The following is a 23,943-nucleotide window of genomic DNA, read 5'->3' on the forward strand; positions in this document are numbered from 1 at the left end:
ACTTCAAGGCTTGTAATGAAAAATGGGTACGAGAGATCCAGTTTCGAAATTAGGCAGATCACATTTTTCCAAGTTCAGAAACTGCGGATATAGAAAAAAAAAGACATTTTGCTGGAGGATATCTCTGGGGCTGCATACTGGCTCAGTGGTTAGCACTGCTGCCTCATTAGCACGAGGGACCCGGGTTATATTCCAGCCTCAGGTGACTGCATAAAGTTTGCAAATTCTCCCAGTGTCTGCACGTGTTTCCTCCAGGTGCTCTGGTTAAGTGTAAAATAATAGAGTATGGGAATGAGTGGGATACTCTTTGGAGGATCAATGTGGACTCGTTGGGCCAAATGGCTCGTTTCCATACTGTAGGGATTCTAAAGTAAACTTTACGGTTTCATCAGTGAAGGCCACTTTATTCACGATGGACAAAACGTTATTAACAATCATATGTAGTCAAATGGGGCAAATTGAACCGGTAGTGATATGTCAACTCTTTATAGAGAGAATCAAGTGAAAATCAACATCAAATTACTACTGATGTTGACAAAATTGACCCTACTTCACTCTTTCCAGAGAAAGAGGTCACTTCACAATAACTGTGTGAATGGTACAAGTATTGAAGAAAATAAAGCCCCATTTAGGAGAAGTACATACTTTCCAGAACTGTTGCTAGCAATCTCCTCAGCCAGGTCATCCCTCTCCTGCTGTATCAGTCTCTTGGCACGCTCTACTGCAGCAAGTTCCTAGATGATTTTTTAAAAAGTGCTAATTAAAAAAGTTAACTTTTCAACCAGTCGTGATTTTAAAAACACAATACAAATGCATTTAAATAAAACTTAAAATAGTTGCCTGTAAATGCAAATTCCTGCATTCTCCACCTGTTAAGAGGAATATCCAGCATAAGTTCTTACATATATTTAGCAATTCCAGGGTCAGTGTTAAAGCTTCTGCTTAAGTTACATTCTTCATGGGATCATTTAACTAGTTATGTAATATACGTACCAGCCACGATATTCTAAAGATAATCGGTTTGTTGCCCAAAACACCCAACTCCTTGAAAGTGGAGTCGCAGGTAGATTGGATAATGAAAGCGATGTTTGGCATGCTTTCCTTTATTGGTCAGAGTATTGAGTACAGGCGTTGGGAGGTCATGTTGCAGCTGTACAGGACATTGATTAGGCCATTGATGGACTATTGCATACAATTCTGCTCTCCTTCCTATTGGAAAGATGTTGTGAAACTTGAAAGGGTTCAGAAAAGATTTAAGGATGTTGCCAGGGTTGGAGGATTTGAGCTATAGGGAGAGGCTGAACAGGCTGGGGATGTGTTCTCTGGAGCTTCGGAGGCTGAAGGGTGACCTTATAGAGGTTTACAAAATTATGAGGGGCATAGATAGGATAAATAGACAAGGTCTTCTCACTGGGATCAGGGAGTCCAGAACTAGAGGGCATAGGTCTCTTTCCCATCTCCCCCTAAACCTAAGGGGCAACTTTTTCCACAGAGGGTGGAATGGAATAGAATTAACATGTATGGAATGAGCTGCTGGTGGAGGCTGGTACAATTGCAACATTTAAAAGGCATTTGGAGTATATAAATAGGAAGGGTTTGGAGGGACATGGGCCAGGTGTTGGCAGGTGGAACGAGATTGGGATGGGATATCTGGTCGACATGCATGGGTTGGACCGAGAGGTCTGTTTCCATGCTGTATATCTTTATGACTATGACTCTACATGGAACACAATAACAAAATCCTGTAAAGCTGTACACAGAGGTTCACTCTATGGTGGCAACAATGTCTGCAAGTTTTCAGCAAAAATCCATTTCTGTGGACCAGTTGCCTTTTGATAGGACCATCTTTGCCACTCACAGCTACTATTTGCTGCTTTTTATACAAAATCTTAACTTTTTAGAAATTCAACTCAAAAGCAGTGAAAACATCAAATACACTACACCGTAAAATTACTGATCAAACTTTGCTTCAACCACTAGTTAATAACTAAGTTTGCTTGTGGAAGACCAGGCAGATCTAGCTGGGTATTACATATCCAACTAGGTACTATATATCCAGCTGAACCAAACTACTGAACTTTTCAGTCAGCATTTGCATGCAATTTAACACAAAATATTGCTCTTTCTACTGAGATTTCATAGTGCATAAAGGAATAAGTAGAAGTGCAGAAACACACACACACAGAATTATAGAACAATTACAGCATAGAACACCATTCACCTTTTGCATGTTTGTCAGCTCCCGACCAGAGAACTGAGTCCCACTCTCCCACCCTTTCCTAAAGCCCTGTAAATTGGAGATAATTGGCCCATTTGAAAGCCACAAATAAATCAGGTTCCATCACGTCCATGCAGCACATTCCAGATGCAACTCTTCATGTCACATTCTGATGGTTAACAGACCTTCCTAAATTTTATTGCAGCAAGTATACATTGTTGTGGTTTGTAAGTACTTTAGATGTCAAATGACAGAGGTGATTGTTGTTATATTCACAGCAATAAGTTCACTTAAATCAGCATGTTCTGAGAAAAATGAAAATTTCACATTGTTGACAACCAATGGATCAGCACAAGAAGCAAATTTGTTAATAAATCCAAAAGTTAGTTTTACAATCTCTAAGTATTTAATAAAGCTCTTCTGTATTAATCTCAACATAGCTAATTATTGTACCTCTTGCATATGAATCATTTCTGCCTCAAGTGCCTTAACCTTCTTTTCATTTTCTTTGGACTGAGTCAGGATTTCCTCTCGAGAGCTGCAAGCTTCTTCCAGTTCACGCTGGTAGTCTTTCAGCTGAGCCTATTGAAAACATAACCGGTCACAAAATACAGCAATGCACACAGCTATCACCTCTCCAAACATCCCTCTTCCCAAAGCAGGACAAACATTTCTTACAAGGGATTGAGGCATATTTCCACATTAGTTTCCAGTCTGTGCTGGATCAAGCACCAGTTAGGCACTTCTGTGCTTACCATGGGCTTCCTGACTTATCTGGAGCTCGGTAGAAATCTTTCCCTACTTGAAGTTGCCAGTTAGAGTTCAGCAATCACAGGAGTGAGGGTTATGGAAAGGTGGTCAGAGAATCAGAGATAAGGCTCTGATTCAGAGATAGGTTCAGCAGCCAAATCCCTGCACACCATTACCACCATCACCACTAAGACCCTCAATTTCTCCCCGTTTGCAGCAAGTGGTGAACACCCAGGTCAAACAGCAGGAAGGTCACCCTTGCTTCCCTCCTGGGAAAGCAGCATTTTTCTTGTCTGCTGGATATGTAGTTGTGACATTCCTTGGTGGAAGCTCTCAACAGTAATGTCATTGACCATCATGGGGTAAAAGTCAGTTTTATTTTTTGGAAAGTGTCATTTCATATCACACAAGTGCCAGGCAACTTACTGGTCTCTCAACACAATTTTTGTCATTGTCCAAGCCTTTCTGCATTTGGAGATTGACTATTTCAGTATCTGAGAATTTGTGAATGGTGCTGAACATCAGAACAATCAGCAAATTTCCCACCTTTGAACACATGATAGATGGGAAGGTCATTGATGAATAAAGCAGCTGAAGTGGTCGAGCCTGAGTCACTACCTGGAGGATCTTCTGCAGTTAAATCTTGGGGACCAAGATGTTGCCTTACAACCACAATAATCTTCCTTTTTGCCAAAAGTGACTCCAACTACTGGAGCGTCTCTCTCCTACCCCCAATTCCTATAGACTCTAGCTTGCTCACCCTTGCTGAATAAGCTGCCCTGATGTCAAGGTCAGTCAGTTTCACCTTTCTCCTGTAGTTCTTTGGCCCATATTTGGATGAGTACTGGAGCCTAAGAAAACCAAACTGAGCAACAGTAAGCAGGCTATTGTATGGAGAACACCAATGATCCCTTCCAACACTTTGCTAACAATTGAGAGTAGACTGACAGAATGGTAATTGGGCACATTGGCTTTGATCCTTTTTCTTAAAAAAAGGAATATACCTGGTCAACTTTTCATATTATTGATAGGTACCATGTATGTATTAGAATAGATTGGCTAGGATCATGCTTTTTACAGACCACGTCTTCAGTACTAACACCAGAATGGTGTCAGTACTCAGTCTTTGCAGCATCTTCTGTTGTTTTTTGATACGACGTGGAATGAATCCAATTGAATGAAGATTCATTCGTGATGCTGGGGCCAGACAGAAACCTTTGACTGAAGATGGATACAGATACTTCAGCCTTGTCTTTTGTACTTTGAAAATGGGCATCTTTATGAATCTAGTGAGTTGTTTAATTGTCCATCACCATTCACAATTGAAATGCCATAGGACTACATAAAGAAAAAATACCCAGGGTGGCTCAGTAGTTAGCAGTACTGCCTCAGTACCAGGGACCCAGGTTCAATTCCAAAATTGGGCGACTGTGCGTGGAGTTGGACATTCTCCCAGTGTCTGCATGGGTTTGCTCTGGGTGCTCCTGTTTCCTCCACAATCCAAAGATGTGAACTGGCCATGGGAAGATAGGTGAACTGGCCATGGGAAACTGGCCATAGTGTTCAGGGATGTGAGCTACCTGCACTCATTGGGTATAAACGTAGAATAATAGGGTTGGGGAATGGGTCACTCTTCGGAGGATCAGTTCGGACTTGTTGGGCTGAAGGGCCTGTTTTCACACTGTGGGGATTCTATGAATTCTCATAAGTACAGCACAGGAACAGGCCCCTCAGTCCTCCAAACCTGTGTAACCATCTTATCCTGACTAAACTAAAAAGCAAACTTTATGGCCTGATTTGATCCATATCCCTGTTTATGCAACCATCCAGATCCCTCTTAAATGTCAATGCGCCTGCTTCCACCATGTCCTCTGGCAGTGCATTCCAGCCTCTGACCATGGTGTAAAACATGCCTCATATCTTATTTAAACTTTCTCCATCTCACCTTGAACCTTGTAATTGAAACTTCAACCCTGGGGAAAAAGCCTCTGCTATCCACCTTATCTATGCCCCTCAGGTCTCCTTTCCAATGAAAATTCTAGTCTTTTCTAACCTTTCCTCATTGCCAATGGCCTCAAGACCAGGCAACACCCCAGTGAACCTTCTCTGCACTTTCTCCTAAGCTTCAGACAATACTCCAAATGTAGCCTGACAAAGGTTTTATATCACTGCACAATAGTTTATCAACTCTTGTACTCCATGCCTTGGCTAATCAAGGCAAGCAAGCCGTATGCCTTTTTAAATTACCTTGGTCATCTGTATTGCCACTTTTAGGAAAGTGTGGACCTGCATGCTCAGATCTCTCTGTATGTTAATGTTTAAAAGTTTGCCATTTGCAGTATAATTCATATTTAAATTTGATCCTCCAAAACACGTCCCCTCACATTTGTCTAGGTTAAACTCCATCTGCTATTTCTGTGCCCGTCGATATCTTGTATCTTTTCACAATGGTCAGCACTATCAGCAACTCTAACAATCTCCATGTCATCTGCAAACATATTAAATCAGACCATCCACATTTTCCTCCAGGTCATTTAAACAACAACCAACAGAGGACCAAAGACTGATCCTCTGTGGAACACCATGAGTAACCAGTGTCCATTCTGAAAAAAAAAACACCCTGCCGCCCCTACCCTCTGTCTTCTAAGCCATAGCTTAGATATGATCCATTTGTTGCAAAATCACTTAGGCCCGAGCACTCTGCTTCCACTATTTGACATGCAAGTAGTCCTGTGTGATAGCTTCATGAATTGACACTCATTTTGTGTTGGTCCTCATTGAATTTGTTTCATAGTAATTCGAGTGAGGAAATGCCAGACCATCAGGAATTGAGTACAATTCTTTTTCTACTGATGGATCCACGTGCATCATGGATGTCCATGGGTGGAAACAGGGATGGGCACTTCACTGCATGATAATCAGGAGACTTCCTTGCAAAATGTTTGACCTGATGCAATGAAACTTTGGGGAGTTAGGGCCTACGGTGAGAACACGCAGGGTAACTCCTTTCTAACTGTAGGTCACTGCTCTGCCACCTACAGTGAGTCTGTTCTGATTATTGGAACATGGTTCTGTTCCAGTGAAATACATGAGACAAGCAACAGCTCAGCTAGCCAAGGACAGGCTCTCCCAGATTTGGTACATATCCTCAGATGTTGATAAGTAGAACATCGCAGGTTAAAGGGCTGTGCCTGCACATCAATTTCACTGCCTAGGTTAATGCAATTTGATCTGGCTATGCCTTTTCATAGGGTAAAGTCAACCATATTAATGTGGGTCCAATGTCACACGTAAGTCAGTCAAGGTAGGATGTTAAGATTTCTTAACTCTCTGCACTACTGAGAACGGATGCTGAGCATCCTTCATGACATTTCAAACTGAGAAGAGTGCTGAGACCAGTGCGGAGTAGTCTATCATACCCCTATGCTAAAGCTTACTTGTAGTTTGCGGAACTGCTTCAAGGCTTCCTCACGACCTTTGTTTGATGTTTCAATTTGCCCCTCCATATCCTTCAAATCCATTTCCAGCTTCTTCTTGGCGGTAACAGCCATGGAACGCTGCTTTCGTTCATCTTCCAGTTCACTCTCCATCTCACGGACCTGGAAAATATCAGCAGCAAATAAGATATTCATGATGTTTCTTTCTAAAAGGTATATTCAGTAAAGGTGTACTAATCAACTAAAAAAAAATTACTCCCACTAAGATGGGCAAGGAACAGGATGAAGCCATTAGGTATAGTTCAACTAGTCACAGTGAATGAAGTGCCTAGATTTAAGATAAAAACTTCAATTAGGTATTAGAAAGTCTGTTCTTTGCCCAGCTTTTCCTAGTCATGACATTTGAGCGCTCCTGTGGTATAGTGGTAGCATCCCATTTGCTCCAGAGATGTGTCATAAGTATTTTTAATCAGCTTCTCCAGGTTAATGTCAAGTTCTTGATACACTCAACTCAAGGAATGTACTTGCCTGCTTAATTAACTGCCTCCTCTTTTCTTCACTCTGCTCATCCTTACTCAGCAGGTCCCTGTCAAACTGAGCTTTCATGGCTTGCAGATTTACTTCCAGTCGTAGCTTAGCATCTTCAGTGGCCTGGAGCTCATCCTCCAGCTCTTCCAGCTGAGTTTTCATCTCTTCCACCTGCTGCTCCAGAGCACGTTTGGACTTTTCCAGCTCATGCACCTGCCCACAAATAAATAAAATTATGTAAGTTACAATAGATTGCCAAACCAAGTTTCCTTTCAATAAGTTTAGTAACAAAGAATGGCCATTTAAGTGTTTCTCACTCCATTTGGAGGGTGCTGAGGAGACAATTTTCCATAGTAACCTAACAAGCACCTCATTAAGAGATCAAAAATAAAATACATTTCAAAGTGATACCAAATGGTGGATTTCATGCTTGAGTTGGTTCCAGAGCTGCCTGAAAGTCACACTAAGCTACAGAAACCAGAGGGTCTTTGTATTCTTGAGGTTTTCACCGATTTAGGAGATGCCAGTTAATAGCAACAGTTGGTCTTAGCTTTCTCATCCAGCATATAAAGACTGCACAACTGGAGGCTAACCTTGATCACTATTAAACCACCCCTCGAAGAAAGTGTGCAAGTGAGGGGTAGGCATGATAATCAAGATTGGTTGTGAAATCAAATGATAGTCGAATAGCCTAAGATGAAGCAGAGTTATACAAAAAATACTGGAGTGCTGCGAATCTGGAACAGGGAAGAAACCTAAAAAGGATAGATCTCTAAACCCTTGGGGCATCGACTTACATTCTTTCCTACATCATCCTTGGAGCTAACAAGGTCTTCCATCTCTGCACGCAGTAGCTTGCTCATTTTCTCCATCTCTTCTTTCTGCTCCATAGCTGTCTCCAAGGAACGAGTAAGCGACAAAGTTTTAGTCTCTTTCTCCCGTGCCTCTGCTTGTGCACGATCCCGTTCCTCTGCGTTCTTTAAGGAAATGTTCTTTTCTTCAGCTAGCATCTGAAACAGAATGATGTGACCCATTTAACAGGATTGCACTAATTTTTTTTTAGATAAAGGGTAAGTACACAGCTCAAGCTATTAATGTAATACTTTTGAGAATATTCTTGAAACTTAATATTTGGGTTAATGCAGGGTTAGACAAGATAAAAGTTGACGTTGACTATCTTAAAATTGATGTATCACGTTCAGATGTACCATTCTTGGTACAACATATTTGAATCTTGATGGGTAACTACACCCATAGTTGAAAAATCATTTTCTGATTCCTTTCTACCACTAGAACCTATTGATTCTAATGGATAAGTTTCTGATAAATGACAAGTTTACACATTGTCCGCAAATAAGTCAAGAATATTGGTTCGGATTTCACACCTTCAATAAACCTCAATTTCAAACCAAATTCATAGGCGATAGGAAAGGTACATTTCGATCTCTAGAACTGAAAACATAGATGCTGAATTGGTTCCTTTGGATACTTCAAAATATGCATCACATTTTAACTTTTGGATCTTCCTTTTTTGCAATTTGTTCTCAATATTATCTTCACATTAGGATAAACAAACATTGAATGGATTAAAAATCAAATAACAGACTTTGGATCAATCCTCACCTGGTCAAATTTCTTTTGTTTCTTCTCAAGATTGGAAACAATCTGCCTTTGGTGGTCCAAACTCACAATCAGATCATCCAGCTCCTGCTGCAGACGGTTCTTGGTCTTCTCTAACTTGTCAGAGGCACTTACTTTCTCTTCATAACGCTGATTCAAGACTTCCATGTCTTTTTGCAGCTTTCTCTTACCTTCCTCAGCAAGTTCCAATGATGAATTTCCATCTTCCTGGCGTTTCTTGGATTCTGCTAACTGAAATAATTGCAGTGAGTAAAACTTCAACTGTAATGTATTCTACCTATGTATATGAATTATTATAGCTTAAATCTGTTCAACACAACTTATAGTAATGCACAATAAGAAAATGGCTTACTCGGATACACAGTATGGCATTTAAAGCCAGATGAAGAACAATGAAAAATGCAAACAGAAATATTAATGTTAATTAAATGTATAATCATGTCCCTAGCATTGCATTTATTGATAATTTTGCAATGAGGGAATAATTTGTGCATTTTGGTAATTACAAAAACTGAAATCTTAAACCTTAAGACCCTGCAAAACAGCTTTTTAATAGCACATCATAATGAAAAATTCCTTTAAATTTTGCCAACTACAAGCTCAGGACAACCACACCAGCAAAACTAGAGCTTGAAGTGAGGGGTGAAAAACTATCGTGGACAATTGTGCACAAAAATTAATCGTCTACTCCAACTCCTCCAAAAAGGAGGATTTTGATTGAACAACAACAGAACAATTTAAAACACATTATTTTAACTGTCCAACACAAGATTGTATCGATGATAAGTGCTGAAATTTAGGAAATTACTAGAAATGACATTATACCACATTTCAGTGGCAGCAGACTTGGAGAAAGGACAGAAGTGCTTATACATAAACAAAATAGAACAGAAGTGTTAGGAGGCATTTTACTTGAGTGTGGATGCTGGCAATCTGTTTCTCCAAGTTTCTCTTTCCCTCTTCTTCCTCTTCCAGCTGCTCTTGAAGGCGATTGTTCTCATCTTCCATGTGTCTCAACTTGGTACTAAAAGCCAACTTCTGTCGAGTCTCCTCTTGAAGCAGCTCCTGTATAGGGATGAGACATCATGGGTGAATGTTGCAAAACAGAGCAAGGATATGGAACAGTAAATTACATCACATATCAAATTTGTTAAGTATTCAGTTATCTGCATTGGACAAATATTAAACCATTAGATTTCATTCCAACGTGGTTTCATTTCATCACAAATCAGGAAATAGATCCACATTAAAATTTAGCACAGCTTATTACAAAGCTTTCAAAGTAGTTTTACCATGCACCAGATGAATCTACATTGTTATCCAATTTCTCCATTCTGCATCATTTTTGTTTTGCCATCTCTAGTCAATACCCACAAATTCCTTCTGCTGTAGACTATATATTCCCAAGAACACATTAAGCTAACTGGCCTATAGTTGCCGGTTTGTTTTTGTCTCCCTCCTTTTTTGAATAAGGGAGAAACACTTTCAAATCCTCTTGCATCTTTCCAGAATTTAAGGATTCTTGGAAGATTACTACCACTATTACAACATTTATCATCTCCGCAGCTACGTTTTTTAAAATAGGAGGTTGGAACTCATCAGATCAAGGCGATTTATTGGTCTTTGGCCCAATTAGTTTCCCTAGTAATTTTTCTTTAGTGATAGTTGTGTTTATTTCTCTCTCTAAAAATGTTAAAGGCTTACAAGATTATTAATGCCCTCGAACATGATGGCTGATGAAAATTATTTACTCAATTCTTCAGCAGTTTCCTGGCTGCTCACTTATTTTCCTAGCCTAGTTCTTTAATAAGCTTATATTCACTGTGGTTCTGGATGTAGGTTTGCTCACTGAGCTGGAAGGTTCATTTTCAGACATTTCATCACCCTACTGGGTAGCATCTTCAGTGGGCATCTGGGCGAAGCACTGTTCATGATTCCTGCTTTCTACAAGTTTGGGTTTCTTTGGGTTGGAGAGGTCATTTCCTATGGTGATGTCATTTCCTGGTTTTTTTCCTCAGGGATGATAAATGGGATCCAAGTCAGTGTGTTTGTTGAGTGTGTTCCGGTTGGAATGCCATGCTGCGAGGAATTCTCAAGCATATCTGTTTGTTTTGTCAGAGGATAGATGTGTTGTCCCAGTTGAAGTGGTGTCCTTCCTTATCTGTATATAAAAAGGATACTAGAGAGAGGAAGTCATGTCGTTTTGTGGCTAGTTGATGTTCATGTCTCCTGGTGGCTAGTTTTCTGCCTGTTACATACAGGTAAGGACTGACACCACATTGACTGGGACAAGACATCAAGGACACTGGAACTCTAACAACAAACACATTGACTTGGACCAAAATACCACCCCCGGAGAAAAACAGGGAATGGCATCAACACAGGAAATCCAAACATATAAACAGAAAGCAGGAAACACCAACAGTGCTTCATCCGGAGGCTGACTGAAAATGTTACCTGGTGGGGTGATGAAACATCTGAAGGTGAACCTTCCAGCTCAGCGAGCAAGCCTACATCCAGAACCTCAACCTGAGCTCCAATTCTTCGCATTCAGAGAGTCAGATGTACAGCACAGAAACAGACCCTTCGGTCCAACTCGTCCATGCTGACCAGATATTCCCAACTCAATCTAGTCTCACCTGACAGGACCTGGCCCATATCCCTCCAAACCCTTCCTATTCATATTCCCATCCAGATAACTTATCATTGTTGCAATTGTACTAGCCATCAACACTTCCTCTGGCAACTCATTCCATACATGTACCACCCTCTGAGTGAAAATGTCCCCCCTTAGATCTCTTATATCTTTCCCCTCTCATCCTAAAAATCTATGCCCTCTAGTTCTGGACTCCCTTACCCCAGGGAAAAGACTGTCTATTTACCCTATCCATGCCCCTCATGATTTTACAAACCTCTAAGGTCACCCCTCAGCTTCTGACGCTCCAAGGAAGCAGCCCTAATCTATTCAGCCTCCCCCTATTAGTTCAAATCCTCCAGTTCTGGCAATATCCTTGCACATCTTTTTTGAACCCTTTCAAGTTTCACAACATCTTTCCAACAGGAAGGAGACCAGAATTCCATGCAATATTCCAACAGTGGCCTAACCAATGTCCTGTACAGTTGCAACATGACCTCCCAACTCCTGTACTCAATACTCTGACCAATAAAGGAAAGCATACCAAATGCCTTCTTCACTATCCTATCTACCTACACAACTCCACTTTCAAGGAGCTATGAACTTGCTCTCCAAGCTCTTTGTTCAGCAACATTCCCTAGAACCTTACCATTAAGTGCATAAGTCCTGCTAAGATTTGCTTTTCCAAAATGCAGCACCTCGCATTTATCCGAAATAAACTCCATCTGCCACTTCTCAGCACAATGGCCTATCTGATAAAGATCCTGTTCTCCTCTGAGGTAACCTTCACGTTCACTACACCTCCAATTTTGGTGTCATCTTGAAATTTACTAACTATACCTCATGTTCACATCGAAGTAACTTCTATAAAGTGAAGAAAAGTAGTGGACCCAGCACCAATCCTTGTGGCACTCCCACTGGTCACAGGCCTCCAGACCAAAAAACAACCCTCCACCACAGCCCTCTGACCTTAACCAGTTCTGTATCCAAATGGCTAGTTCTCCCTGTATTCTGAGAGATCTAACCTTGCTAATCAGTCTTCCATGGGGAACCTTATTGAACGCCTTACTGAAGTCCATATATCACATCTATTGCTCTGCCCTGATCAATCTTCTTTAGTACTACTACAAAAAAAAACTCAAGTTTGTGAGACATGATTTCCCATGCATAAAGCCATGCTGACTGTCCCTAATCAGTCTTCACCTTTTCAAATACATGTACATCCTGTCCCTCAGGATTCCCTCCAACAACTTGCCCACCACTGACATCAGGTTCACTGATCTATAGTTCCCTGGCTGGTCCTTACCACCCTTCTTAAACAGTGGCACCACGTTAGCCAACCTCCAGTCTTCCGGCACCTCATCTGTGACTATCGATGATACAAATATCTCAGTAAGAGGCCCCGCAATCATTTCCTTAGCTTTCCACAGAGTTCTAGGGTATACCTGACCAGGTCCTGAGGATTTATCCACCTATGTGTTTCAAGACATCCAGCACTTCCTCCTCTGTAATATGGACATTTTTTAAGACGTCTCCATCTATTTCCCTGCATTCTAATGTCTTCCATGTCCTTTTCCACATTAAACACTGATGCAAAATACTCATTTAGTTTCTCCCCCATCTCCTGCGGCTCCACACAAAGGCCACCTTTTTGATCTTTGAGGGGCCCTGTTCTCTCCCTAGTTACCCTTTTGTTCTTAAATGTAAAAACCCTTTGGATTCCCCTGAACTCCATTTGCCAAAACTATCTCATGCCCCCTTTTTGCCCTCCTGATTTCCCTCTTAAGTATACACCTACTACCTTCATATTTTAAGAATTCACCCGATCTATCCTGTCTATACCTGATGTATGCTTCCTTCATTTTCCTAAGCAAACCCTCAATTTTTTTAGTCATCTAGCATTCCCTTCATCTACCAACCTTCCCTTTCACCCTAACAGGAATATACTTTCTCTGGATTCTCGTTATCTCAATCCTGAAGACTTCCCATTTTCCAGCCATCCCTTTACCTATGAACATCTGTACCCAATCCGCTTTTGAAAGTTCTTGCCTAATACTGTCAAAACTGGCCTTCCTACAATTTAGAACTTCATCTTTTAGATCTTGTCTATCCTTTTCCATCACTATTTTAAAACTAATAAAATTATGGTCACTGGCCCCAAAAGTGCTCCCCTACTGACACCTCAGTCACCTGTCCTGCCTTATTTCCCAGGAGTAGGGCAAGTTTTGCAACTTCTCTAGTAGGTACATCCACATACTGAAACAGAAAATCTTTTTGTACACCCTTAAATTCCTCTCCATCTAAATCTTTGACACCATGGCAGTCCCAGTTGATATTTGGAAAGTTAAAATCCCCTACCATAACCACCCTATTATTCTTGAGGGATAACAGATCTCCTTACAAAATTTGTTTCTCAATTTCCCTCTATAAGGGGGGCTATAATACAATCTCAATAAGGTGATCATCCCTTTCTTCTTTCTCAGTTCCACCCAAGTAACTTCTGTGGATGTATTTCCGGAAATGTCCTCCCCAAGTACAGCTGTAATGCTACCCCTTATCAAAAGCGCCACTCCCCCTCCTTTCTTGCCTCCTTTTCTGTCCTTCCTGTAGGGTGCATCCCCTGGAACATTAAGCTGCCAGTCCTGTCCATTCACTGTGGTCTCGGTACCATTTTATATATTTAAAGGTGTTCATTCTTGTGTTAGTTGCTTATTGGCCTTGTTTATTTTCTCAATTTCTTTTAGTAATTTTTTGTTGGCTTTGAAAAAAAGACATTCCCTATTCTCTGGTTTGCTACTAATCTTTGCCACTTTGAAGGGGTTTGCTTAAATCTCTTTTCATCTCTTCATAGAATCTCTAGATATACAATTGCAGAATAAGTGAGTTAAGCAAGGGCTTTCGCAAAATCATTCAAAACAGAACTCTCTCATACCTGTGTGTCCTGTAGTTGGGATTCCAGGGTACTGTAGTCCTTGGTTAGTTTAATTGTCTTGCTTTCCGCCTGATTCATCAGCGAAGTAACATTGTCCAACTCACTCTGAACACAAATATTTCAGTCACCATGTATTCTACTTAACAGCAAGAACTATGAACAAATTCCCACTTTGAAGCTAGGGTGTCTGACCACCATTTTCGATTCCATTCCCACGTGTTTGCTTCCAGACCTCTGATGCTTTCCAAATTGCAACCACATTTTACAGCACACAAAACGTGCAAAAAAACTACAAATTCAACCAAGATAGAAAGCAGCATCAGTCTGAATTGTGAAGCACATTCAGTAGCGACTTCTTCAATGATCTTAAACTATGGCTCTGAAGAACAGCAAGTTAAATGATACCACATCAAAACTACGCTCAATTCTCTTACCAAGGAAAGAAATGATCCATACTTTCAGCAATTAATAATCTGCATTTTTGAATAGTTTTGCAACAGGTATGGATATATATGCTATGTAGAAAAATGAATTTAAGCTCCATATTCTATCCACTATCTGCATAGCTGACACAACCCTCACCAAGTCGAGAGGTCTGAGCACTGCACCAGCTTCAGAATTTCTGAAACAAAAACAAATGGTTAGACAAACTCAACAGGTCTGGCAGCATTTGTGGAGAGAAAACAGTTGAGGCCAGTAACCGGTGTTCAGAATTAGAAGCAGCTAGGTATTTGCTGATTTTTGTTTGAGGGAGGGGTGGAGAGGAGTGGGCTGGCAAGGACAGAAGTTCAGAGTGTGGCACTGAAAAAGCATAGCAGTTCAGGCAGTATCTGTGCAGCAGAAAATCGATGTTTCAGGCAGAAGGCAATCATCAGGAGTGAGGCTGAGGAATTAGTCTCATTCTTGATGAAGAGCTTCTGCCCGAAGCATCGATTCCTCTGCTCCTTGGATGCAGCCTGACCTGCTTTACTTTTCCATCACCACACATCGGACTCTAATCTCAAGCATCTGCAAACCTCACATTCTCCTAATGAGGTTAGGACTCAGGCAGAGGAGAAAAAAAGGTAGGCTGACAATTTGGGCAGTACAGTGGCTAGCACTGCTGCCCACAGCACCAGGGACCCAGGTTCCATTCTACACTGGGGCAACGGTCTGTGTGGAATTTGCACAATTCTCCCTGTGTCAGCGCGGGTTTCCTCTTGGTGCTCTGGCTTCTTCCCACAGTTCAAACGTGCAGGATAGGAGATAAGCCTTGCTAATTGTGGGCTATTTGGAAAGGTAGTGCGGTCATGATGGGCCAAATGGCCTTCTTCCACACTGTAGGGATTCTATGATCCTATGAAGAAGATTGTTGATAGCAAGCTATTGAAGAGAAGGTATATTGGCGATATTGGCGTGCATGAGTATGTGAGGCATTGTTCCTCCAGCTTTGAGCCCCTTGAAACACCCCAGTAAGCGTGAGACAGAAGTGTTGGTAATGAAATGTGATTGGGTTGAACTGGCTGGTAACTGGAAGCTTAGAGTCATTTTTATTGACAAGAAATGTATTCTGCTAAGTGATCACCCAGTCTGCATTTTATCTCCAACGCATTGAGGGGCAAATGCAGTAGACTTGATTGAATGAAGTGCAGGTAAATTGCTGCTTCACTTGCCTGAGGCCTTGCATAGTGAAGGGGGAAAACAGTAAACGGCAAATATTGCACCTTCAATGATGGCTATGGGAAATGTTGTGGGTGTATGGGATGGTGTTGTGAAGGAACCAGGTTGTCCTGGAGAGAACGGTCCCTACGGAATGCTGACAAGGAAGGTGGGAGGAACATGTCTCCGAGATGTTGACATCTTTGGAGGTGGGGGAAATAACAGTTTATGATCAATTGGATGTGGACGATAGGGTAGTGAGGTTAAGGAGAATTCTATTGTTACTGTGGGAGAAAAGGGATTGGAAGGGGTAAGAGCAGAAGTTCAGGAAATGGGTCAGATATAGTTGAAGACCCTATCAATAATGACGGCAGGGAATCCTTGGTTGAGTTTTTAAAAAAAAACAGGCATGTCTGAGGCCTCCCCTGAAGTAGGAGGTGTCATCATGAGTGCATTGGAGAATGGAACAGAGTCCTTCCAGGAAGCAGGATGACAGCACATATCGTTAATGTAACTGTGGGAGTTAGAGTCTGTAATAGTTACCAGTTGCTAGGGTATCCCAGAAATGTTGAGGAAGAGAATGGGAGAATCAGGGATGGACCAAGTGGAAGTGAGGGAAGAATGGAAGTTGGAAGCAAAATGGATGGGTTTTTCCTCAATTCCAGGGAAAGTAGCACCAATTATGTCAAGGTACCCGAGAGTTGTGGGAAGACGCCCTAGTAGGTGTAGGGCAAGGAATGATCTATATACCCACAAAGACACAGGCATAACTAGCAACCTAGGGCCCATGCAAATAACTCAGCATCACCTTCTTTCCTAAAAAAAGAGAGAAGAGTTAAAGGGGGAAAACATCAAGTGAGCTTGGCCATCAGGGGAGGGTGATGGTTGTTTAGGATGGTTCAGTCTTTCTTTCGAGGAAGAAATTTAGAATCCCTGGACTAACCTGATGGGATTTGCCATGTACAGGAATACACACCTATGGTAAAGGGATGGCAGCTGGTGCCTGTAAACTGGAAAATGATGCAAAGTGCCAGAATCAGATGCAAGTGGGCTGGAATTAGACACTGGGGAGGAAAGGAAGAAATAAAGTTCCATGGGACCCCAGACAGATAGAAATAATTGGTTCACCAAGACAGTCCAGTTTGTGGATTTTGAGAAGGTGGCAGAAGTGGTTGTATTGGGTAAGAGGACAATAAATCAGACAGACACTGTTGGGAAGGGAAGAGCCCAGATGAAATTGAGGTTAATGACAGTCAAGGACACAGCATTATGTTCAATGGTACAGTAATTGGAGGCCATGTCCAAGAGCTACTGGTCAGCCTCCAAACATAGATGCCAGTACATTAGACAATGACACTACCACCCTTGTCTGATTAAATTATAAAGTCAGGGTTGGATTGGAGAGCACAGAATGCAGTCAGTTCATTGGGAAACAGGTTAAAATGAGTGAGGGGAACAGAGTTATCTGTCACTTCAGCAATGTTCCTAGTGTTTCAGTCCACTGCAGTGCTCCAGCCAGGCTCAATGCAAGCTGGAGGAACAATACTTCATTTTCAACATGATACTGTACATACTTTTGACTTAACAAAGTTCAATAATCAGAGCATGAACATCTATGTCTATGGCCTACCCCACAACTGCAGGTACCATCATGAAATGGGTTGCTTTCAGCACAGCCAATCCATTTTTAACTACCGGTCCCCATTGTTACCCATCTAGTTTTTCTTCTTCCCTGTTTTACTACCAACAATCCCTTAAGCCTACCATTCCTTTTTTCTCTCTCGGGACTCGTGTCCACTTTGCCACTCACTCTTTCCCACTGTCCTGCTCATCAGCAAAAATTCTACATTTTCTGAGCTGCTTCTAGGTTCTGAAGAATCACTGGTCTCAAAATGTCAATCGTTTCTCTCCACAGATGTTGCCAGCCATGCTGAGTTGCTCCAGCGTTTTTGGTTTTGTTTCAGATCTCTGCAGTTCTGAGTGTTATTTCAGCATTTGGATGATTTTTGAGCAATCGTGAGTAACACATTTTGCTGCTCCTAACCCCACTTTTCCCAAAGGCTCCATAATTCATATTAATGGATTTATTAAGCAAGGTTTTGCTGGAACATAACTATGGCATAATAGGAGAAGTACCTGTATTAGAATATATTAACTTAATTTCACCAGCGAGTAGCAACACCTGGCTTGTGCATTCACCTGCAACTTGTTGACTTTCTCAATCAGCTCAGTTCGGGAACGATCCCCATCTGTATTTTTAACTTGGAGTTCCTGCAATTGGGTCTCCAGCTTCTTCCGTTTGTGCTCAGATTCAGCTTTAGTCTGCATCAGACGCTTCACTTCAGTGCTAACCTCATTGCGTTCATTCTCCAGGGCCTGTTTGGTTTTCTCCAGTCCAGCTTTGAACTGTAGAGAGTAGCAGAGTCAATTTAAGTTTGTCAAACTTAGCTCACAGCAAGGCCCAAATTTACAACACATTTCCTTTATTACAGGAAGATGTTAATTGCATTAACATTCAGGGTATTGAATATTGTTATTATGCACCACTAAGTTAATTTATCTACTCTTCATCTTCCAAACCACACAGGTGCTGCATGCAGTTCTGGCCACATTCTGGAGATCACATATAGAAACAACTACAATGATGCACAATTATTTATAAAAATTGTATCAGAACTGAAAGTAGTGTTATTTGGAAAGACTGAGACCTGACAAATTTATGGATAGATTGGAAAGGGTCGCTGTGGAGACTATATTTATTCACTTGTGGGAGAGTCTAAAACAATAAATATGGGATAGGTGGGAATAAAGTCAATAGGGTGCAGGTAGAAATTTCCTAAAACATAGCTAAAATACACAGTTTGCTACCACAAGAGGAGATTTAAGTAAACAGTTTAGATATATTCCAAAAGGAAACTAAACAAGTTTGTGAAAAGTGAGTAAAAGGATATGCTGAAAGGACAAGACAATGTAAATGAAAAAAAAAGAGCCTATTTCAGTACTGCATGTTCCGTGTAATTTTATGAGGTAGATCTGCAAAGCAGAAGGAAAAGATATGTTAATAGTGATAGTAATTGCTTTAAATTTGTACCACACGTGGAAACATTTAAAAATGAACTGCAAATTATAACTCAAATACAACTAAACACTATTCAACTTTCATGTTATTTTCTACCAGTAATTTTTTTAAACCTAATTTAGGAAAAAGACAACAGAAACATCAGACATTGGTAAGAATACTATATTATCCTTCTATCTATCTTTGGAAGTCACTTAGTACTTACTCTGTACTCACTGTTCGCTTACTATTGCTGAGCTTGGAGTTGGGCAATTATTCAGTGAATCTTGAGTCACATGTGACCACTATCTCAATAATGGGGACATTAGCCGGAGATACAGCACACATTGACATGCCTGTCCTCCCATTAGATTTTGCAAAGACAATGCTGGTGGTACCTCTGCAGGGATTTAACATGTCTGGCCCACGGTTCTGATGAATACAGAAGGTGGGGACTAGGGTTGCCCTTTGGAACATAAACTTTGTGCTGGGTTTCAGGCTCTGAATTCAAATACTCTTCTTCTTAGGCACCGGAAGGCTGTACTGGTGTCAACGTTGGATTGCATTGTCAATGGCTGTTCACATTTAGAGGAAGCTTCCAAGTTTTGGAAAATAATTCATGATGTAGATTTTGATGGTCAGGGACAGTGTTGTGTGGCAGGAGTGGGCTGGTAAAGAACCTTACTTTTCTATATATTTAATGTGAGGCCCATTCTCAATAAGCCCCAGTGAAATGTGTCAATAATGGTTTGTCAAACGACCCGAGTGTGAACATGCAGTTGTCATCTGCACACTGAAGCTTGATGACTGAACTTAAGATGGTTTTGATTTGGCCTGCTGGGAAAGGTTGAACAATTTCCCATTCATCCTGAAACATTAGTCATTGCCAGGTTAGCTGACATGCACTGCCCAAGTAGATCTTGCAGTCCAAAATTGAGCCTCCCATCTAGAGTTTTATCTGTCCGTTTAGGGCCAGTTTGTATATTATACAAAGAACTATTTACACTTTTGCATAAATATATCTAGATCATTTTTTTGTTCCTACCTTACGGAGTTCTATCAAGCTCTTGACAACATTGTAACAGTGTAAAAAAAAATTAATTACACAATTGTTAGGTGGTTTGTTCCCACATCATATTCCTAATTGGAATATCTGCAGAGTATTACTTTGCCCCATTTTGGGCAATACTGGAGTTTAAAATATTTGGACTTTGGTTCAAATAAAATTTAAATTCAATACATGAGAAGAATAGTAATTGAAAGCTAGTCTTAGTAATGGTGGCTATGCAACTATAGATTTTTGTAAAAACTCATATGGTTCACTAATGACCTTAAGGGAAAGAAATTTCTGATCTTGACCTGCATATGACCCCAGATCAAATTAACATGGTTCACGTAATCATCCTTTGAAATTGTGCCACTCAGTTCTAGGACAATTTGGGATGTGCCAACATTTATTGCCCACTCCTAGATGCCCTCAAGGTGGTGGGGAGTTGCTTTCTTAAGCTGTTGCAGTTCATTTGGTAGGTACATTGACAATGTGGTGAGGGAGGGAATTCCAGGATGTTGACATTGTCACAATGTCAAAACAATGATACATTTCCAAATATAAATGCTAAGTGGGTTGGAGGAGAATTTGTAGTTGGTGTTCCAATGTTTCTAACAGTGTTTGCTGACTTGGAAGGTGCTGTCTCAGTAGCCTTGGTGAATTTCTACAGTATATCTTGTGGATGGCATGCATTGCTGCTACCAAGTGACAGCAGGAGGATTAGATGCTGTGGATGTGGTAGTAATCAAATAGACTGCTTTGTCCTCGATCGTGTCAAGCTTAAGGTGTTGTACTCGTCCAAGTGACGAGTGTACTAACATGCTCCTGATTTGTTCTTTGAAGAAGGTAGTCAGACACTGGGGAGTAAGACGACAAGTTACTCACTACAAAGATTCCTTGCCTCTGACCTGTTCTTATAGCTACAGTACTTGTGACTAGTCCACTTCAGTTTCTGATCATGATAACCCCCACAATGTTGATAATGGGCTATTCAGTGATGCTGATAGTATTGAATGTGAAGCAGCAACAATCAAATTCTCTTTTGTTGGAGATGGCCATTCACACAAGGCAAGTACCAGGCAATATTACATGCAACACATGAACCCAAGCTAGAATAATGTTCAGGTCTCACTAAAAGTGTGTATGGACTGCTTCAGCATGCAAGTAGTTATTCCTCAGATACAGCATCTCTGAACTTTAAGTATCAAACCAATAAAGAAATTAACATACCCGTTTTGTCTGTTCGAGTTGCTCAGACAGATCTTCCACAATCTGAGAGTGTTTTTGTCTCATTTCCTGAATCTGCAATTCATGGGTTTTTGCTTCATCTTCCAGGGCTCTCTTCATCTGACTCACTTCTTGCTCCCGTTTTGCTCTTTAACAATTATAAATGAAGGAGGAAGAGAGCAGATAAAAAGAAAGTAACAAACTTAAATGATGAATACATTTGTATAGAAAAAGTCATGTTTTGTAGTATTAAAACAGATACCAGAAGCAATTCAGTGTTAATTATCACAAGCGGAAGAAAAGGATCCTATTGATTTTAATTTTTTTTGAAGAGGAGACTAAAGGAATGGACATGACAACATTTATGGATGTCATTCATATGGATTTCCAGAAGATTTGCTAATGTCCTTTAATAAAAGGGACCGCAAGTGACGTGAAACCTATAGAATTAAAAACAAACTTTGACCAGGTTGGGAAATAGTCAAGCAGAAGAGAGAGAATAGGAGTAATGTGAAGGAATTTTAATTGGTTGGTGTGATCAGTGATGGCCAAGATTGTATGTTAGGTCCTTAATGTAGGGGTGTACCACATGAGGAGGAGAAAGTGAGGTCTGCAGATGCTGGAGTATCAGAGCTGGAAATGCGCAGCAGGTCAGGCAGCATCCAAGGAACAGGAAATTCGACGTTTCGGGCATAAGCCCTGATGAAGGGCTTATGCCCGAAACGTCGAATTTCCTATTCCTTGGATGCTGCCTGACCTGCTGCGCATTTCCAGCAACACTTTCAGCTCTGTACAACACATGCTCAGACCAAAATGGCCCATGTCTGCTCTCTGAAAATGGCCAAGACAGGCCAGCCGGTCCACCCCAGCACTAAAACACTAAATGGCTGAGAAGACAAATCACTACTAACAGCCTGTTCCAGATAGCTTGATAAGAGCATGCCTACAAAACAGACAAGTGACTCATCCCAGCTTCATTAAAGAAAGAATAGTTGCCCAAACTAATGAATAAACACCAGGTGAGAGATACAGCCTATTAACTCCCTAAGCAACTACCAGAACAACAGCTAAAGTTACTTTGTAGAAATTAGTTTTTAGGAATACTTCAGAATATTAAAAAATAGACTCGTTAAAGATTCTTCAGTGAATCATAGGGGTAGCTTTCAAGATAAAAGCTTAATACAAGTATTAAGGGAAAAGCATTTAAACCTAGATGTAGGATTAGTTACGGAACGACTTCTCTTCCACGTTTAATAAAATAGATTGTTCGCAACTACTAACTACAAAAGGGCTAAACTTTATAACTAACATTATAACAGAAATTCACTATTACAAATGTTATAGCAAGTCAAAACTAAATGTCTTTTGCATTTTTACATATATAATTAGGTTAGTAGGAAATACAATGAAATTACAGAATTAAGGCTGTCCTTAGGAGGTAGGACAGTCTGAGACAGACCCAAAAGGAGTATAGCTAGTAACTCTGGAAAGAGAATGAATAGGATACATAGGAGGATCCTAAGGCCTGGATATTATAGCGTCTGCTAAACACCATAAGATCATGGTAACCTGGGGTTTCCCATCATTGATTAGGGGTCTCATAGGATTGGGTATAGAGACTAAGAGGGAAGGACATAGTGACAGTGTTGTATGCAATCACTAACTCAAAAAATGTATAAGAATACTGCTTTACGCTATAAAAGGTCAGTGTGCCATTGATCTATCTTCCAATCTGAGCCAAAGACTAAGGAAAAAATTGCTTTTCTATGTCAAGGCCAGATTCAGGGGAGATCCTTTGGCCCTTACCCTGCAGTCAGTCAGTTTCTGCTTGAATAAAAATCTGCCACTTGCCTGAATCCTGCCTGCCTCTAGAATTTTCATTCCTAGTTGGGAATTACTCTCCTACATTCAATAATTTAGTGCTGAGCTAGATGCTATGTTAGAAAACTACACATCTAAATCTGGTAATAGCGAGAAGATTTGTAGCTCCGATTGAGGTTCTGGATATAGGTTTGCTTGCTGAACTGAAAGGTTCATTTTCAGACATTTTGTCACCATACTCGGTAACATCTTCAGTGAGCCTCCAGACAAAGTAGTGGTCACATAACTATATTAAAAGGCAGTATAATAGAACTTGTAAATTGAAGAATATATTCCATAAATCTATCAATAGTTCAAGTTAATAGTCAAAAATGAGAAAAATGTGGGTCATTCACTTGGGACCTAAAAAGCAGAGTGTAAATCTCCCCAGATCCGACACACACAGGGAATAGGAGTGTCAGTTAGAACTTGACTCCTTGTCACAAGACATGCATGCTTGGTTTTAAAAGTGACTGCTCATAAATATTGTCAGCAAAGTTTTGATAAATAGGAGGACTTTTTCTGCCAGTTTTCTTCCCACTTCCTCCCAGATAGTACGGTCACGTACCTACTGCCAGAGGGCATTTACATCAAACAAAAAAAATCAGATAACGAACAAGTGGAGACACTCAGCTTTAGGGGATTTAAACTCAAGAAAACTTATGGATATAAAGAAATTGGGCCATTATTCAACATTTTCCAATTTTCATGCAATATGAGGAACCATTTGGATTCTTGAAGCCAGGATCTGAAGGCAATGTCTTGTACAACTGAAACATGACATCTCAACTTTCTTACTCAATGCTCTGACTGAAGGCAAGTATGCCAAATGCCTTCTTTACTATCTTGCTTACTTATGACGCCACTTTCATGGAATTATGTATCTGTACCCCTAGATCTCTGTTTGACAACACTCTCCAGTACCTTACCATTAACTATGTAGTCCTGCCCAGGTAGGTCTTAAAAACATA

The 23,943-nt window shown here is 40.7% G+C and overlaps 1 protein-coding gene across 3 annotated transcripts in view; it reads right to left on the reverse strand.

The window, feature by feature from the left end:
• LOC132831254 (myosin-9-like) overlaps window positions 1-23,943 on the reverse strand; it is a 176,235-nt gene that overhangs the window by 13,594 nt on the left and 138,698 nt on the right. For all 3 annotated transcript variants that reach the window (XM_060849272.1, XM_060849274.1, XM_060849273.1), the window contains 10 exons: window positions 21,116-21,260; window positions 17,979-18,185; window positions 14,142-14,246; window positions 9,487-9,639; window positions 8,557-8,805; window positions 7,731-7,943; window positions 6,934-7,146; window positions 6,406-6,567; window positions 2,672-2,800; window positions 646-734 (listed from right to left, as the gene is read on the reverse strand). In XM_060849272.1, coding sequence (XP_060705255.1) covers window positions 646-734; window positions 2,672-2,800; window positions 6,406-6,567; window positions 6,934-7,146; window positions 7,731-7,943; window positions 8,557-8,805; window positions 9,487-9,639; window positions 14,142-14,246; window positions 17,979-18,185; window positions 21,116-21,260 — 1,665 coding nt within the window. The remainder of the gene's footprint in view (window positions 1-645; window positions 735-2,671; window positions 2,801-6,405; window positions 6,568-6,933; window positions 7,147-7,730; window positions 7,944-8,556; window positions 8,806-9,486; window positions 9,640-14,141; window positions 14,247-17,978; window positions 18,186-21,115; window positions 21,261-23,943) is intronic.

Source organism: Hemiscyllium ocellatum, chromosome 33, assembly GCF_020745735.1.
Source record: "Hemiscyllium ocellatum isolate sHemOce1 chromosome 33, sHemOce1.pat.X.cur, whole genome shotgun sequence".
Lineage (NCBI taxonomy): Eukaryota > Metazoa > Chordata > Chondrichthyes > Orectolobiformes > Hemiscylliidae > Hemiscyllium > Hemiscyllium ocellatum.